This window comes from Erpetoichthys calabaricus, chromosome 9, assembly GCF_900747795.2.
Source record: "Erpetoichthys calabaricus chromosome 9, fErpCal1.3, whole genome shotgun sequence".
NCBI lineage: Eukaryota > Metazoa > Chordata > Cladistia > Polypteriformes > Polypteridae > Erpetoichthys > Erpetoichthys calabaricus.
Genome location: NC_041402.2, coordinates 3,386,197 through 3,405,779, shown reverse-complemented (window position 1 = coordinate 3,405,779; position 19,583 = coordinate 3,386,197). Strand labels below are relative to the sequence as shown.

The following is a 19,583-nucleotide window of genomic DNA, read 5'->3' as shown; positions in this document are numbered from 1 at the left end:
CATAAGCCCACCCACCCCTCCAACCCATAGACTGGCACTCCCTACACTAGAGCCTTGCTCTCCACTACGCTATGTGCCATACCTTCTCTTTTCATGCCCATGGCGAGGCACTTCTGGTAGCGGCAGTACTGGCACCGGTTCCGCTGGCGCTTGTCGATGATGCAGTCTTTGTTGTCCCGACATGTGTAGGTCAGGTCTTTCCTCACCGTTCTCTTGAAGAAGCCCTTGCACCCTTCACAGCTGTAGACCCCATAATGTTTACCTGGGAAATACAAATGGCCAAGTTAACAATGGTGCCCTCTGGTGGGCTAGGCACTGTACTGTAACTCCTAATGATGGTGGTTCAGTCCCCTGTGTGACCCCGTTGTTTAATAAAAGCTTTACTGTGTCAGGACATCAAATCCTGGAGACCCCCATAGACAAGTCACCTGCCATCCTTCAGTCAGCAGCACCTGAACCTGGAGAGGATGCCAGGGCATGCTTACCCATTCATACAAATGCCAACTGGCACCTTGTTCAGTTATAATAAAGTATCTATCTATCTATCTATCTATCTATCTATCTATCTATCTATCTATCTATCTATCTATCTATCTATCTATCTATCTAAAGATATCAGGCAAACTGGGTGCCTGCCAGGGAGGAAACAGGGGACCCCCCCCCCCCAAAAAAGGAGACACTAAGTCCGGGAGGAGTCTTTGGTATTTGGGGGCGGGGACTGTGCAGGGAGTTGAAGGAGGAGCCAAGCCATAGGAGGGTCTCATGGTGATGTGGCAGAAATATGGGATTGGAAGGAGGAGCTAAGACTTTGAGCCAGCTGTGCCACCCAGGGTGCCCCCCTTGGCTCACAGCTGTTCTTAGTCACTGCCTGTTTTCAGGCTTCAGACATAAGAGGCACCCCCTGCTGAACAGCTTGAACACCAACTTGCACTGCTTTAACACTCGTAGAAATGCTGTGCCATCTGATGACGGGTGCAGGCAGAGATCAGACTCGTGGTGGGTGCTGTGTGTGGGTTTGCTCCTTGCCCACCCACATGTACTGTAAGTAGCGTGTGAGCAAACTGAGTGAAGATCCCCTAACGAGGACACAGATACCCTCAATGGTGTTTGGTTAACCTATATGGTCCACCATTGGGAAGTCACTGGAGTACCAGGAACAAAATGCCCTCATTGATCAGAGTGGCACTTGAACCCAGGACTCTGGACCTGTAGGTCATCAGCATGCAATGCTGTGCCACCCACCAGAATAAAAGAGAAGTGGCCAATTTAGGGTCAGTGTGAGGCCTTTCCTAAAATGTTTGTGGGTGGCATGGCTGGCACCGGATTGTCAACAGGATATCTTTGTGGCTGGGTCATCAGAACTTCACAACTCATAGCTTTCTATGAGGTGATGTCCATCCAGCCATCCAATCGTCCATCCTTATCTGTATCCATTTTGTCCAATCGAGGGTCCTGGGCTACCCTAGAGGCAGGGGTGGGACAAAGGGGTGGTTGGAATCTTCCCTGTTGTCCACTGATTGGAAGACCAACTTTGAGAGTTGGGTATCTGAGTTGGGTACACCAAAGAACTGTGACTGCTGGGGTGGAGGGGGGGGGGGGGGGTGGGGGGTATGGACACTGACACTGGTGCTCCTTCCACTCAATAATCTTGTCTTGTGGCACTTTCAGATTTTAGCTGCTGCCATGGATGTCTGGCTGACTGTTTTCTAGATTCCCGTGGAAGATTCGGATGACGGGCACTGGGCTTCCCAATTTTGAGCTCCGCTTGAGACCTGAGAGAAATGTCAGCAGTTGCCCACATTCAAACTGAGTGCCAACAGCGCCACCAACAGGCCCAAATCTAAAGATGTTTACGATTCAGTATCCATTACATAGTCAGGTGGACATTGGCACAATCTTTTGTTACATGGACCTGAGCCTAAGAAATGCCACCTGCTTACCCGCACTCCTTCTGCACATTCAGGCTGCCCTCCCACAAACTCACACAGGAGGTCCGCTGATCACTCGTTGTCACTAAATCCAATCTGGGGTCATGGGGAGCCAGCAGCATCGGGCACATGCCAGCACAGTACAGAAATCATTCACCAAATTGCAGTGTTGGGACTGGCACCTTACCTGATGACCTGTCTCCACAGATGGCACAGATATGTTTGGTAAGAGACAGCGGCGTTAGTGACTGGTGGACCTGCCCCTTCATCACCCCATTGATCCCCACGGGCGGTTTGATGTCTTCTGAGCTGCTCACCGAATTCATGGGGGAGTTGAGCTGCAATACAAACACAAGACAGCAGAGGGCGTCAGTCTGCCACGTGGGCAGCATGCAGGATTGTTAAAGGATGACAGAAAGATGTCACATAGGGAGAGGACCCCCCCGAAATGTTACCCCTGGCCCCAACTCTAGTCACATTGCAGGGATGTCGGGGCTCAGCTAGCCCTTCTAGTCTCTCTGTTCAGCTGGCACCATCGAGCTCTCAGCCACCTTCAACTGACTCCATGGCAGCTGAAAATGTGCCACGGCTGATCTGACTTGATGCGTCCTGTCACTCGGGAGAAGCTCAGATGTTTCACTGGGACGCCAGCTGCCGGAATTCATCTTCGGCTCTCTGCTCAGATGGGCGGATGAGGAGGCAGATGTTTGGCAGATGTTTCTTTGCGGGCATCAAATTCCACCATCAATCCGTGCTGACAGGTGCAATGTGAGATAAGAGCTCTGCCCCGCCGCACAATCCTCTCATTTGAAAGCCAGAGGCAGCGTGGCAGCTTCACCAGCCGCTCCGTCTGTAAAGGGCCACGTGATGGCGTCATGGCAAACAAATGAGCGGTCCGCACATTTTATAGCACCTTTCAATACAGCCAAAGGAACTGTCTGTGTAAAGGGTAAGCATTTCAGTACTTAGATGATATAACCAGCTGCAAATTAAATAAGCCCCTCACAGTCAGAGAAGGGGGCAGCAGCTAGGATTGACCTCTCTGATTTTTATATAGCGCCTTTCAATAGCTAACACTGTCCTAAGGCACATTTTTCCCCCTTAGTGCATCAATGACAGGTGAAGTGATTCACTCAGGGTCACACAATAAGTCCGTTTCGTGGGCAGGTGGGCAACCTCCCTGATTTTATATAGCGCCTTACGGCAGTTGACTTTGTCCAGAGGCACTTTACATGTAGAGGGCGCCAGTGTCACTTCTCCTATGGTGTCACCAATATTGATTCACTTGTGGGGGTTCAGAATGTCCATCTTAACTCAAAAACCAGCAGGGGGAGCTCTGGTGAGGAGGCAAATGCCAGGCCTCCACGTCACCAGGAGGTCACTGCTGTAAGGACAGCTTGTAGTGAACATGTGACGACAAGAGGGGACAATAAAGAAAAAGTCACGTTTTCTGTCTGTGCTTGTTTGTCATTTTCTTCTGGTTTTTTCTTTATTTGTTTTTTTTTTCTTTTTGCCCACCTGCATTTTTTTTCGTCTGGTGCCAACACTTTTGAGTTTGCAGGAAGATACGATTCAAGAAAGCCAAGCCAGCGTTCAGTGTGCGGACTCGAGGCAGCTGCTGGGGAGAAGAAAAGACAAACGAGGAGGACATAAAACGGGACCAGTTGGGGGGCTTTTATGTGTGAGTCATGCTAGGCTGGCAGACCCCCCAGCCCACCACCAATTAATGACTTCCATTTAAGCTGTCCGGGGGCAAATGGAGTAGTCATCCTGTAGTACAATTTATTTTTAAAAGTTACTAGTAAATACAAAATTTTTAAAAAATATGCTCCCGGAATTGGGAAAAAAATCACCAAAAAGAGCAACACGAGCCGTAGGGGGTACAAAAAAAAAAAAGGAAACGAAACGGGAAAAAAGAAAAGAAAAGAAAAACACAGAAATGGGCAGGCAAGAGTGTGGAGTGTGAGGGGCGGTCAAGTGCAGCATTGGCCAGACATTCCTGGCACCCAAAGGGTTAACAAAGTGACCGGCTCACGGGCTTGGGGTCCTTAGGGTCCTCGGGGTCCACCAACTCGCAGTACATCACTGCCGGAATGCCCCCACAGAGAATCGGGGCCACCGAGGGGCCCCAGCAGCTGACAAAGCCCACCGCCTTCACTCACAGGGTCTTTGGCAGCAGACGTTATGGTAGTTGCCTTTCCAAATGTTATATAGCACCTTTCATGAGTGCGCAGCTTTATTTGACCGTTTCCTTAATCTTTCTTTATATTGTTCTTTGACTTCAGGCCAGTGCTCTTCCTTCTATAATGAAGTTTATTGTTGCCAGCCCACTGACATCCAACATCAGCATATTGGTCTTTCTTAATGTTATATAGCGCCTTTCACGAGAGGCACTACTACACTGTTTTATACTTTCCTTCATCATCCTTTATTTTTTTTTTCATTCTCACCAATGCTGACGCTGTTCCTTCTGTGATTTGTCACCTTGTCACACGAAGCACTGCATTGGGACTCCTTATTGTTATATAGCGCCTTTCAGGAGCAGCAGGCTTAGACAACTTCATTTCTGAAGCTTCATTTTCTTCCACTGGTGAGGAAGGCAGGCTGTATTGTAGGCACGGAGCTGGATAGTTTGACATCTGTGGCAGAGCGACGGGTGCTGAGCAGACTCCTGTCAATCATGGAGAATCCACTGCATCCACTGAACAGGATCATCTCCAGACAGAGGAGTAGCTTCAGCAACAGACTGAGGAGATCGCTCCTCCACCACACTATGAGACTCTTCAATTCCTCCATCTATCAGTGCCTTTCACATCTATCTATCTATCTATCTATCTATCTATCTATCTATCTATCTATCTATCTATCTATCTATCTATCTATCTATCTATCATATAGTGACTTTTGTATCTATCTATCTATCTATCTATCTATCTATCTATCTATCTATTATATAGTGACTTTTCTATCTATCTATCTATCTATCTATCTATCTATCTATCTATCTATCTATCTATCTATCTATCTATCTATCATATAGTGACTTTTGTATCTATCTATCTATCTATCTATCTATCTATCTATCTATCTATCTATCTATTATATAGTGACTTTTCTATCTATCTATCTATCTATCTATCTATCTATCTATCTATCTATCTATCTATCTATCTATCTATCTATCTATCTATCTATCTATCTATTTCAGCATTTCCTTAATCCTCCTTTTCACATTCACTCTAACTTTGCTGCTTCTGTAATGTTGGTTTCCCACAAGCCCTTCTACATCAAACAGTATGATATTAGTCTTGTTTCTTGTTATATAGCGCCTTAGAGGAATAGCCCCCTTATTCAGCTTTATTTCATGGTCTCCTTCGGCGTTCTTTATGAATTTGTTTATTCTCTTCTGCTAGTGCCAATTCTCTTCTTTCGGTGGCACAGCACCACTCTCAAGCTCTTTCACATCACATGTTGTTTTAACTGCCTTTCTTAAAGTGATATAGCGCCTTTCATGACGAGTACTGGCACACGGCTTTATTTCACAATTTCCTTAATTGTCATTTATTCACATTCACCAATGCTGAGGGTGTTACTTCTGTAATGTAGTGCCTTTCACGTCAAACGTTATTACATTTGCGCCTTTCATGATGAGCACTGACACACAGCTTTTCATCTTCATGTATGTCTTTGTTATTCACACTAAGGCCAGTGCTGGTCTTTTGGTTGTAAAGCTCCTGTCACATAAAACTTCAGAATGGCATTGCTTAATCTTATATAGCGCCTTTCACGATGAGCACTGTTTCTTTCATGGCTTCACTTGTCATTCTTTACTTCTTCGCTCTCACTAATGCCGACGTTATTCCTCCTATTATATAGCATCTTTCACAAATCCTGCTGTTTTATGGGCCAGTCTTGATGCCCTGTCCAGGGTTTGTACCTGCCTTGTGCCCAATGCTACCTGGGATAGGCTCCACCCCCTCCGCCACCCTGATCTGGGCTAAGTAGCTTAGGAGATGCCCTGACCCTCCTTAATGTTATATAGCGCCTTTCAGGAGATGTGCCCTTACACAGCTTGTTTCACTGTTTTCTGCTTCATTATTTATTAATTCACTCTTGCTAATGTTATATAGCTCCTTTCACACAAAAAAAAAACACATCAACTTGGCCTTTCTTTATCATTCCTCATATTTTCATACCAATGAATGCCAGTGTTGTTTCTTCTGTGTTTAGTACGTATTTTCTGTAAGCCCTTTTACCTCAAACTTTATTATATCAGCTGATCCCATGCCCGGCCGGGACGCCCCTGCTGCATATGTGCCTGGGGGAGCAGCCATGGGCTCCTCAGTACCTCCCCTGGGACGCTTGGTGGCAGCCTCCCTGGGTGACGTTGGTGCCTCAGTTTCCCGCAGGGCTCCATGGGAGATGGAGTTCTCCACAACCCTGTGGGCATCTGGGGTGGCCACCAGGGGGTGCTGCATGGATCCCGGAGCTAACCTGGACATCTCTACAGCCCCGCCCGGAAGTGCAATTAGCAACAGGTGATCAAGCACCTGGAGCATTTTCGGGTGGGCTATAAAAAGGGCCAGCATCCACCACTCAGGAGCCAGAATTGGGAGGAAGAGGATGAGGTTGCCTGGGAGGAGTGGTGGTGCCAGAAGGGTGTATTTGAGGTTTGGTTGTGCTTTATTTGAAGTGCTTTGGGACTGTGTATTGCCTGTGGGGTTCAAGGGGAAGACATGCCCCACAGGTGAAGAAAAATAAAAAGTCTTTGTGCTTGTACACATGCCTCAGTGTGAATCTGCGCCTATATAGCACCTTATTTCACACAGTCTTTCCTAATAGTATATATCGCCTTTCAGGAGAAGCCCTATTACCCAGCAATAGATTTTTCAGTGTCTTTAATTGTCCTTTATGTATTCACTGTCACCAATTTTGAGGTTGTGCCTCCTGTAATATAGCTCCTGTCACCTGAAACATTATATCGCACTTTCTTAATCTTATATAGCGCCTTTCGTGATGAGCACTGTTTATGTCACAGCTTCACTCATTGTTCTTTATTTCTTTGCTGTCACTAATGCCGATGTTATTCCTTCTGTTATATAGCGCCTTTCACAAGTCCTGTTGATATATGAACCTTTCTTGATGCCTTGTGATGGACTGGCGCCCTGTCCAGGGCTTGTTCCTGCCTTGTGCCCGATGCTACGTTGGATAGGCTCCACCCCCTCTGCCACAATAATTTGGATTAAGCAGCTTAGGAGATACCTGACCCTCCTTAATGTTATATAGCGCCTTTCAGGAGAAGCGTTCCTCACAGGGCTTATTTCACTTTTTTCTTCATTACTTAATAATTCACTCTCACTAATGCCGGTGTTATCATTTCTGTTATATAGCTCCTTTTACAACTAAAACAGCACATCACTGTGGCCTTTCTTAATGTGACCTTCATGACTGCTCAGCTTTATTTTGCTGTTTCCTTTATCATTCCTCAAATTTTCATAATAATTAATGCCAGGGTTGTTTCTTCTGTACTTTGCATTTTCTATAAGACCCTTCACCTGAAACTTTATTATATGTCTTTCTTAAGGGTATATAGCGCCTTTCACGAGATGCACTATCACCCAGCAGTTTATTTCTCAGTGTCTTTAATTGTCCTTTATTTATTCACAGTCACCAATTCTGATGCTGTGCCTCCTGTAATGTAGCTCCTGTCACCTGAAACATTATGATGGCATTGCTTAATCTTATATAGCGCCTTTCAGGAGGAACAGCACAATAACATCAGCTTTATTTCACTCATTTTTCTTAATTGTCTTTTATTTATATATAACGGTGCACTGCACGAATACACTTGACTTGAGCATTCCTAGTCTCCCTCCTCTTCCTCTGTACGTTTATCATTCGTTTGCTCAGAGGTTGATGCGCTTGCTGTTTCCTGAGCTGCTCTTCTTTACACCACCCTAGCGGCCCGCTGCTTCTCTTCTTTCGTCGGTATCTTTTCGCGTTAAAACTGATTAAGTTAGTTTTTGTGTTGCAGTTACTTAGTACGTTTTCTTTAATTTGTCACTTAATCTGGCACTTACGTCTTCAATTTGCCTCAAGAATGATTAGCGAAGGTGGTAAGGAATGAGAACGGCGCCTGTACACATGCGCTGCATGGCCGCCCAGCTGCGCGCTGCCGAGAGTTGATCTTCTTCTATAATGCGCTACCGTGGCTGTTCGTTTGTCTGTCCAGGATTTTAAATCACCTGTAGCTCGTTCTACAATAAAATAAAATAAAAATAAAAAGAGTAATAAAATCATCACCCCGAAAGTGGATAGTAGACGTCACGTAGTATATGTGCATCAAATTTCAAGTCAATAGGTGAAGCGGTTTGCGAGCTACAGGTGATTTAAAATCCTGGACAGACAAACGAACAGCCACGCTAGCGTATTATAGAAGAAGACCCTCCTTCTCACTAACGTCAATGCGAGTGTGTCTGTTGTAATATAGCTCCTTTCACATAAAACATCACTACATGCCTCTTTTTTTAAAGTGCCTTTCGTGATGAAGTCAACTGCAAAGTGCCAACTTTGAACATCTGCACAGCGAGGCCAGAGATGAAACCGGAGAAAAGTAAAGTACGATATTCTTTTAAAAACTGCAGAACCAGGAGGACCCCAAACCTCTTGAGACATTTGTTTTATATAGCGCCTTGCATGGTTGACTACTTCCGGAGTCACTTCCCAGTACAGCTGAGTGACAGGGTGGGCAGCAGTGGGATTTCTTTTAATGGCCGGGTGAAGCTTCACCTGCTTGATGATTTGAAAAAGTGGGTTTGTGTTTTGTGCCAGTGGGAATCGTAAGAGGGCGCTATAAAATGAAGGTTGTTTGGGGGGGGGGGGGTTTGGGGTGTTGTTGTGAAGACAATAGCAAAGCAGACCTCTGAAAGCTTGTGTAGGGTTAGGGTTAGGTGGTGTGGTGTGGTGGCTAAGGCTTTGCACTTTAAACCCTGAGTTTGTGGATTCAGATCCCACTGCTGACACCATATGGCCACAAGCGAGCCACTTCACCTGTCTGTCCTACAATTGGGAAACATACAAGGAACAAAACCAATTAGATCTCAAGTGTTATACATCACCTTGGATGAAGGCACCAACCAAATAAATAAATGGGGCAGTGGATGGGCGTGCCCAGCATTTGCACCCTCTACCTGTCACTCAATTGCCACTTTTAATTTTGATGCAGCACCTGTCACAGAGCAAGGTGCTATAGAGAAGAACTGTAGTCCATTAGATGACAGAAATCCAAGTGTAAACAACACAGCAAAAGAGATGAGCTGAGTAGGACCCCACCCTCAACGGCCCACCGGTACCCACCTGAGGACTGAGGCTGGCCCCAAAGCCCATGCCAGGTGTGGGTGGGACGGACATGGAGTGACCCATGGGAGAGCTGATGACGGAGAAGGGCGAGTTCAAAGTGCTGATGGGAGAGTGCAGCTGGCCCCCCGAGGAGCTCAAGGAGGTCGGACTGATCCCGGGGCCGAGCAGAGCCGGATGGAGGGCCCCCGAGTTCATGCCCCTCTGAGAGATGGGCGAATTCCCTGGCAATGAATGGTCTGTGGGGAAAGAAGGAAAAGAAAGGCTTGTTAGATGCTGCTCATCCATCCATCTATGCCAGGGCCATCTTAACATTTGGGCACAATGGGCACTGGCTGGGGGCCCTCAGGAGCTTAGAGGCCCACAATGTTTCTGATGCATATGAAGGTTTCCGTTTTGCTGTCAAAACAGGGGCCCTCGTTGCAGTACTTTGCCAGGAGACCTATGAGGGTATTAAGATGGCCCTGCATCCATCCATCCATAACTCCATCACTCCATTCACAGACCTATGACACCCACTTCAGTCAGCCATCCTGCTGTATGGTCTCTTTCAACAGGAGTAAATCAGTCTGTAATACAAAGGGGCCAAACGCAAACGTGTGGAATGCCCCTTGGCATAACAAACAATGGCAGATGGGCACCCCCTTCAGAATGGCCAAAACAAAGATGTCTGGGATGCTTCTGCTCTGCCAAGCAAGGTTGAGGTTTGCTACTAAAGGCTTTGACTGCATTGCTAAGACTACCGTAACTCATTCAAATTAGACGCGTGTCTCAAATGGACTTCCGTTAAAACGCGCGTGCGCGCCCTGCGTGGTTCATCAACCCCCTCCTACCACCCCAAAACCCCTCCCGTCCACACTTGACACTGCAGATTCCACTCCTCACGTGCGCGCCGACTCGCAGAAAAAAATCTCAGTAGGCGGTCTCTAGCGGGAAAGACTGTGATGCTGTGTACTGATTGGATGAAGGCAGTGCCTGATCTGCATACACACAATGCGATAAGGTTAAAGAGGAATGGGAGTAAATGTTTAAGATAATTATTACACTTTAGTTTCTTTGAATTTTTGATATTGGGTTAGACTAGTCAGTTAGCTTCAAAGGTTCATATTTTAATTTATTTGTTCATAGGACAAAATAATAAAAGTACACTAATTAGTCACCATCATCGTAAAATACCAAAGGATTTTGAGGTTTAAGTACCTACTTGCCAATCAGTAAATGTAAGCTTTTTTATGTGGTGTTGATATCACATATTAGCACCCGTTTACTTTTTCTATCTTCTTCAGCTACATATTTTGGGGTTCTGCAGCATATCATAAAACACCCCCCTACTGTGGGGGTCCCAAATTTCATATTGCTTTAAGTGTCAATTACCACATCTAGTATACGTCATTCTTCCCCACTCATAATAAAATGCCCACCTTTCTCTCTGTTCTTACACTGACACAACAGGAAGAGCAGTGAGGGGTTTATGCAGGTCGAGTTCAGACCATAGCGCCTCCTTATGGACGGAGATCTGAGCAGCTGCAAATTCATCAAAGACCATCCTGGGGTGTCCTGAGATCACAAGAACAAGCTGAGAAATGTTGTCTGTTAACAACAATGGGAAGTGATGCACAAAGGTATTATATAACGCCTTTCACTATTTGTTTCATTTATATAGCACCATTTACATAAAGATCTCTATTATATAGGGCACCCCTCCTTCTTGATGATTGTGCAGAGATGCTGCCAGTGCCAGGTCTTCACAAAACACGAATGCCATCAATCATTTTTCCCGCTCAGAACTGTTAAGCAGAGACTCTGCCTGCAGGGGGCGACACTCCATTACAAAAGACACTGTAAAATTTTTAGCCACCAATCCACATAACAACACGTCTTTGGGCTCTGGGAGGACACGTCCATTAAAAACAAACAGACATGGGTTACAAGGAGGGCACCTTCTCGGCTAATTAGCGGAATGGCGGCGTCGGCAGGATGCTTCCTCTTCAGGTAATTCTCTCAATCCGTCTCCGTCTCTCGTGGTCATTATCAGGCCAAAAGGGACCTCGGGAAAGCAGTTAATGAAAAGAAATGATTAGTGCCCCTGCCACCTGGTAGGCAGGGGGTCACCTTAATTTTTTGTGCCCTCCATTATCTCGAGAGACAACAACAATCCATGAGCATGCAGGACAGCAGCTAATTAGCGCATTTATTTCAGGAGAAAGAGGGTCCTTCAGAGCCGAGTCCCACATTCTGCTGTGCCCAATTTACTTTTCCTCCAGGTGGTGGCGCCACTTTGTGCTGCCAAAAAGGGCCCAGCTAATGGATTGATGAGCTGTCAACTGCTGCTCACACAACAAGGGACCACTAAGCGTGGCAGCTCCTTTATTTTGTGCCAGCGGTGGTCCAGCTCGTGGGGTCAAAGCACAGAAAACATCACTCCTGTGTAGGAGACGTCTCCTTTAGGGGGGTGATGGATGAGGATGGTGGAGGAGCCGTGGGCAAATGATGGCGGGAGGGAGGAGGTGGTGGGCGCCCACATTATGGATTACAGGCAGAGGAGCAGACAAATGCGCACTGAGCGGACCCCCAACGCCAAACACACAGGGAACATGTGACACAACATGTGATCATATGCAGGTGCCAAGTAGTGGGCACCTCTCACCCGGAACTAAAAAAAAAACTCAAAAGTGGTGATTTGTACTGGAGGGATGAGTAAAGGGAAAGAGGCGATAAAAATCAAAAATGAGACTGAGCTGCTGAAAAGTCATCACTGTTTTTAACTCTCCGATCCCCACGTCGTGCCACCTGTCATTCTCCCCAAATAGCCCCTCCATCTGTCTGTGAAAGGCACTACATTTTAAACCAAAGGCTGCGTCCTACAGTAGTAATCGGCTCTGACCGTGTTATTAATCCTCTAAGCACACTCTGTGAAACACAAGGCGCTCCATGCAAACCGAGAAATAAGAAACATAAATAAATGCATGGTGGGCCCAGCATCTCCCTGGCAGCGCCGAGCTTCGCGCCACTCAGCGTTATTAAAAGCAGCAGGTGGATGAGGGATTACGCTGGTGAATACTTCATGATGCACCTGATGGCCGTAACAAAACACTGTGGGGGGAATGGAAAGCAGAGCTTCTGAGAATGACGAAAAAAAGTGGGCACACACGTCACCGGCGCGGCCCACCCAAAGAGTCCTCCAAACTGAACGTGAGCCCCTGTGCACAATACAAACAGGAAGACATCAGTCAGTTACATCCTTTATAGTGCCTTTCACTGCCAGCACTCTACACTGCTTAGAGGAAGGGAACGGCCCGTGACACACCGACGCCCCCTAAAGGCCATGTTTCAGCCTTCTGTTCGGTAGTGCCAACAAACAACTCATCTCTTAGGATAAAGGGCAGGGGGTAGGGGGGGTGGGCAGAAAAGTTGGTTTGGGGAGAAAAACAAAAAGAAAGTGTAAAAGAAACACAAAAAAAACATCACTTTACTGAGATGACCACCTTAACAAGGGATAGCCAGGAGATCGGGAGGTGACTCTCCGGAGCTGCCAAAAACAACCACAAGGCGGCGCCATACGTCTGCCCTCTCACAAAACTTCACAAACACTGGAGACAAAGTGGAGCCCCCTTCAGGTTGATTTCTCCCTTGAAAAAGAAAGAAGGAAAGAAAAGAAAAATGGATGGACAACTGTGTTGGTAGACCACCACCCCAAACTCCAAAAGGGGCAGGCAGCCAACTAGAGTTGGTCACACCATGGGGTAACCTGGCTGGGTGCACAAATGTGTGAGTGGGATCTGCATGTCACAATTAGTGTGGCTCATCACATCCTCTGTACATGGGCACCTGGCACAAGGGACATGGCAGGGGGCAACTTTAGACTGCATGAACACATGAAAGGCACTGAACACAAATAAGATAGAGAGAGAGAGAGATGATAGTGAAAGGCACTATATAACAAATAGATAGATAGATAGATAGATAGATAGATAGATAGATAGATAGATAGATAGATAGATAGATAGATAGATAGATAGATGTGAAATGCACTATATAGCACATACTGTAGATATGAAAGGTGCCATATTACAGTCAGAGAGGAATGGCACTATATTAAAGTTAGCTATTATGATAGAAAGAGAGAGGAACAGCACATTATAGAGAGATGTTACAGTTACATTATTCTGGAAGGCGCTATATAATGTATTAATGTATGTATTTATATATATTGAGGAGAGCTTTATAAGGTGCTTTATAATAGACAGACGGGTACAGAAAGGCACGATACAACATAAGACAGAGAGAGAGAGATGAAAGGCACTATTTAATGAATATATATCCTTGAAAGGTGCTACATGAATTGCACACAGACAGGAGTGAAAGGCACTATATAATACCTTTGTGTTTGCAGAGTGAGCGCTCAGGTGCTCCTCACACAGGTTCGTCTTTCTGTGCTCAAGTTGTTTCTGCTGCTCCAGCCTGTGGCCACAAGGTGGCGCAGTATCTGACCTCGCATTCCAGCAGGCCCCACAAAAGCCCCTCCCTCCCTGCTGTTCCTCCTCCTGCCCTGATGGGCGTGCACAGAGTGTCTCCCCGCCCGCGGGTGCCCGGAGTCAGGGGTCAGCCGGAGGACACGGGGTGACTGGCGGCTCTCATCACACTTTACAGCAACAAAAACTGAGCGAGGCATCCAAACAGGTTTGACTTCATCCTCCCTCCTTTTGTTACACCAAACACAGAGTCGTGGCCAAGTCGTGTAATGTGATCGGCCTGCCGTTCTTCCTGCTTACTAAAGTGCGGGCCCCAGTTAACCCTTGAAGGGCTCTCTGACTATTGGCCTGTGGAAGCTCATACGCCATTCATTACTGGCACATGGACGGGATCTTAAACACGGAGCACCGTGATCAGACCCTGGAAAGCCTGAAAGCTCTGGAGAGCGAGAGGCCACCAAAGACAGCAAACGACTAAAGAAACTTAAACGAGATGTGCTCACTGGCAGTGCCTGAGCACAAAAGTGGAGCTACAAAAACAGAAAGAAAGAAAGAAAGAAAGAAAGAAAGAAAGAAAGAAAGAAAGAAAGAAAGAAAGAAAGAAAGAAAGAAAGAAAGAAAGAAAGAAAGAAGGGACGAGTAAAGGGAGCACAAAAAGAAAGAAAGAACGAAAGAAATGAAAGGAGGGACAAGTAAAGGGAGCACAAAAAGAAAGAAAGAAAGAAAGAAAGAAAGAAAGAAAGAAAGAAAGAAAGAAAGTGAATGGAGGGATGAGTATAGGGAGCACAAAAAGAAAAAGAAAATGAAAGGAGGGATGAGTAAAGGGAGCACAGAAAGAAAGAAAGAAAGAGAAATGAAAGGAGGGGCAAGTAGAGGGAGCACAAAAAGAAAGAAAGAAAGAAAGAAAGAAAGAAAGAAAGAAAGAAAGAAAGAAAGAAAAAGGAAATGAAAGGAGGGACAAGTAAAGGGAGCACAAAAAGAAAGAAAGAAAGAAAGAAAGAAAGAAAGAAAGAAAGAAAGAAAGAAAGAAAGAAAGAAAGTGAATGGAGGGATGAGTATAGGGAGCACAAAAAGAAAGAAAGAAAGAAAGAAAGAAAGAAAGAAAGAAAGAAAGAAAGAAAGAAAGTGAATGGAGGGATGAATATAGGGAGCACAAAATGAAAGAAAGAAAATGAAAGGAGGGACAAGTAAAGGGAGCACAAAAAGAAAGAAAGAAAGAAAGAGAAATGAAAGGAGGGGCAAGTAGAGGGAGCACAGAAAGAAAGAAAGAAAGAAAGAAAGAAAGAAAGAAAGAAAGAAAGAAAGAAAAAGGAAATGAAAGGAGGGACAAGTAAAGGGAGCACAAAAAGAAAGAAAGAAAGAAAGAAAGAAAGAAAGAAAGAAAGAAAGAAAGAAAGAACGAAAGTGAATGGAGGGATGAGTATAGGGAGCGCAAAAAGAAAGAAAGAAAGAAAGAAAGAAAGAAAGAAAGAAAGAAAGAAAGAAAGAAAGAAAGAAAGAAAGAAAGAAAGAAAGAAAGTGAATGGAGGGATGAATATAGGGAGCACAAAAAGAAAGAAAGAAAATGAAAGGAGGGACAAGTAAAGGGAGCACAAAAAGAAAGAAAGAAAGAAAGAAAGAAAGAAAGAAAGAAAGAAAGAAAGAAAGAAAGAAAGAAAGTGAATGGAGGGATGAGTAAAGGGAGCACAAAAAGATATAAAGAAAATGAAAGAAGGAACAAGTAAAGGGAGCAAAGAATGAAAGAAAAAGAAAAAAGAAAGAAATGAAAGAAGGGATGAGTAAAGGGAGCAAAGAAAGAAAGAAAGAAAGAAAGAAAGAGAAAGCTGGCATTAACCCTATGGTGTGAATGTGAAAGGCACTATATAAAATAAAGACTGTGTCATAGTGCCCACTCTTAATAGCTGACACTGTTGGCCAAGATAAAGAGGATAAAAAATCACTCAATGGCATCTTCACACGGACAGGCACCAAAGTGACCATCTAACTGGCTTTGCCACCCATAATGTCACCCCATCAACGTTGTTTTTCCACTTGGCACATGTTAAAACACCCACCTAGTGGCATCTGATATTTTCATTCCAGGCTATGGGGCAGGAAATACCCTTTCCAAAGCAAGCCCCCATACCCCCAACAAGCCGTTGACCCTGCTGCCCAGTGGCTCTGATTTGTCCTGGCGACCCCTCGCCGTAGTGGAAACTCATCTCAGCTGATTTACAAATAGGAAGCACAAGGACACCAAACTAACATTCGGATACTTAGGAAGGAGGGGTCTAAAGGTGAGCATTACTATTGGCTGATAAGCTTGTCAATTAAGCCTAGAGTTGGGAAACATGAAAAGAGTGGAAAATCCGAGTCAACATTTTTTACCACAAGGTCTCAATTTTGACCCCAGTTGAATCTTAAAGCTGAAAGGAAAAAAGATGACATTCCTCCAATCTAGTAACCACTGCATATAAGTAAAGAGGAAAATGAGTGGGAAATGAGAGGGGGCCAAAGAAAGCCCCTTGACAAATCCAGCAACATCTGATATGTGTATTGTATATAGCGCCTTTCACTGCTCCATCAAATGCTCTGTGTGTGCCGCACATTCAGTCATCTGACTAACAGAGGGCCATTCAGCTACTTGGCCTTCTGATCCCTTTATATAGCGCCTTTCACTCCTAGTATATTGTAAGTAAGGGCATTCAAATCCAACTTGGAGTCCCACCCAGTGCTGCCAGACTGACTGGCCCCAATGTTAGGGTATGGCTTGCCCTAAGCTGGCGCCCCCTACAGGCTAAATGTTTATCTTGTTGCCAGTCTTGCCTAAACAGGCATTTCTGAGTAACCCTGATCAGGATTGAGGAATTGCATGAAAAGTATGGAATAAAAAAGTAAAATGTTTTGGATAAAATTAAAACAAAACAAGTTTAATGTCCGCCCCATTCATGTTTTTAGTAAACTATCGTAAGTTTACATTTCTGAACTTGCAAAAAAAAAAATCACCACAAGGTGCTGCCACATCTCTGCCCTTTTTCCAATATCAATAATGAAGTGGTGCCCCCTCCTGGTTGGGTCCTGCCTTGAAGAACAGGCTAACAGGAAAAGTAAAGTATAGATTGAGAAGTTTAGCTCATGCCCATCACCCGCTGCACACCCCAAAGGGTCAAGGAGTGGACAAGAGTCCAGCTAAAGTGGGTCACACAAAGTGTGTGTGTGGGTTTGTGGGGGGATTGGGAGGGGAGGGGAGGGGATTGGGGTCCCAGAGTGTCCAGCTTGAGCAATCTGAAGGAGATCCCGTTTGGATGCAGGACAGCTGTGCCAATCTGCTTTAACAGTCAGTGGGGCTCGACTTGGGCACAGGATGATGGGCACCTTTTGATGATGTAAATATGCGATGTTCATTCACAGTGTGAGAACAAGGCATGCCAGGCTGACACTTACAGTCGCGCCAAGCTGAAAGTAAGACGCCAGCAGTCCTGCTGTCACGAGGACGCTGCTGAAAGACGTCTCTACTCTTTTTTCAATCTTCACAAGGACGCCGACGAGCGCGTAGGAAAGCAGAGGGTCTGCCCGATTGTGTCTCTAATCCAGACTGGCAGCTTGGCAGCAGAGTGCAAAAGGTAAGAAAGCACTGCCAACCTGAATAGCAAACATGACAAAGAAGGAAAAGAGGAAAAGAATAAAATGTCTGGGGACGATGGGACACAGACATGAGCTGGAAATTAGGAACAAGTGTGACATTCTGGAGATGGCCAGGTGGGTTGTGACAGAAACGGGGAGGATGGTCAGGGTTAGCCTGCTGTCTGACTGCAGGTGGAAGCCACAGGGACAGAAAATTTCAGACAATGTAAAAAATCATGAAAGGCGCTATATCAGTAACGTCTGATTAATTTGTTACTACAAGGATCGGACCGGGTCCTGACATTGACCCCCTGGTGGGCTCTCTTCCAGATTCACCTCCAAGCAGGTACAAATGACCTCATTGGGTGGGTCAGGCACACTGACCAGTAGTGTGACACCTTCACTAGTAAAGTCTGTCTGTCTGAGTGAGTGAGTGGGGCGCATCACTGGGTACAATGTGGGGGCATCACGGAGCACCAAGCCCACTCCCTTTATTATAAGCACCAGGGTCCAACTTAGAATCAGCACCTTTGGGGTGTCCACACGGACATAGGGAGAACATGGAGACCCCACACAGACCTGGCTACTGCTAGGCGGTCTTAGCATGAGCGGGCAGGGGATTCTCTGAACTAAACGACTGTGCCACCCCATTACACATACCTTATATTAATCATCTACCCGTTATCTACCATTGCTTTTCAACCTGAATATTCCAGTATAGGACTCTGGGAGGATGGAGCCGAGCTCAGGGGCATCGGGCACAAGGTACAAATCAACCCTGGACGAGATGTCAGCACATTGCAGGACACACTCACGGTCTGGGTGACAGCCTGGGCTGTGCGTCTTTGGGATGTTGGGTGCGTGCGTCTCTTTAGGACTATATTTGCATAACTGAATGTTTAATTATCATTCTATATTTATGAATAACAATAATTAATTCATGCCAGTGCCTTCACAAGTGTACTACTATAGTTGCTTACAATAATATCTGACGTAGTGACTATTGCAGACCTGGGGATGGAGCCTGACCTGGCAGCACTGGGCACAAGACAGAAGCCAACACTTTATGGGACACATATGGGTCACTTTGGAGTCACCATGGGCTGTAATTCATAGGGATGTGGGCAGGTGCATCTGTTTATGAATATATTTGCATAATTGAATATTTAGTTAACTTTTCAAAATTGCAATATGCATATCAATAATTCCTTTTACGTCATTTTATATGAAAGTGTCCACAAGTATAACACTATAAATTCATACATACAATAAGGTCTGGAGGCTGGAGCCTATTCTGGCAGCACTGGGCACTAGGCAGGTACCACACCTGGATGGGATGCCAGTACATGACAAGATGCTATCACAATGGGTCAACTTTTAGTCACCTCAGCCTGTTTGACAACAGCATGTGGGTAGATTATCCGTTTGTGAATATATATGCATAAATGAATCATCAGTGATCTTCATGTATTTAGGTATTACAATAATTTGCTTACGTCTTTATAAATGGACTAGCTGTGCGTCTAAGGCAAGTTGAATTCTAGGCAAACAATGTTGACCTCAGTGTTAAAACCTACAGTGCACCACCTGTTGGAATGTATTTTTTAATGCATGTAGTAATAAAATATATTGAATTTGTCATTCCAACAGATGGCGCATCACAAATGTTAGCACTACTTTTATGAATCTCATGCCAAGTGGCACATAACAGAGCCATGTGAATTGCATTTGTCATTCCAACAGATGGCGCATCACAAAGAAACTAATAAAATGTATTATGACAAATGTTTGTGATGCACCATCTGATGGAATGGCAAATGCAATTCACATGGCTCTGTTATGTGCCACTTGGCATGAGATTCATAAAAGTAGTGCTAATATTTGGGATGGGCCATCTGTTGGAATGATAAATGCTATGTATATATTTCTGTTATATGCCATGTGGCATGAGATTTGTAAAGGCAGCCCACTCCAAGTGGACCCCCTTCCTTCTTAATGATACCTCTGCCCTTGTGTGACTTTGTAGTGCAGCTTTCTAACAAGGGGCCTCCTTTATTTAGCTTAGGGTCTCACCGAGTATCCACTAAGGTGTAAAGCTCACAAAGACAGTTTTTACTAAAGCCATCCCCGTGGCCGGTTTAACCATCTCCCCCAAGTCCAGAGAGGTGGGAGGTTGTGGGTTGGTCTCATTCCGAGGGGCATCTTCATGCCAGCTCCACTGCTT

The 19,583-nt window shown here is 45.3% G+C and overlaps 1 protein-coding gene across 3 annotated transcripts in view; it reads right to left on the bottom strand.

The window, feature by feature from the left end:
* LOC114657332 (retinoic acid receptor RXR-alpha-A) overlaps nucleotides 1-19,583 on the bottom strand; it is a 385,485-nt gene that overhangs the window by 47,631 nt on the left and 318,271 nt on the right. For all 3 annotated transcript variants that reach the window (XM_028809094.2, XM_028809093.2, XM_028809095.2), the window contains exons 3-5: nucleotides 9,285-9,523; nucleotides 2,116-2,266; nucleotides 83-262 (exon numbers count right to left, since the gene is read on the bottom strand). In XM_028809094.2, the coding sequence (XP_028664927.1) occupies nucleotides 83-262; nucleotides 2,116-2,266; nucleotides 9,285-9,523 (570 nt within the window). The remainder of the gene's footprint in view (nucleotides 1-82; nucleotides 263-2,115; nucleotides 2,267-9,284; nucleotides 9,524-19,583) is intronic.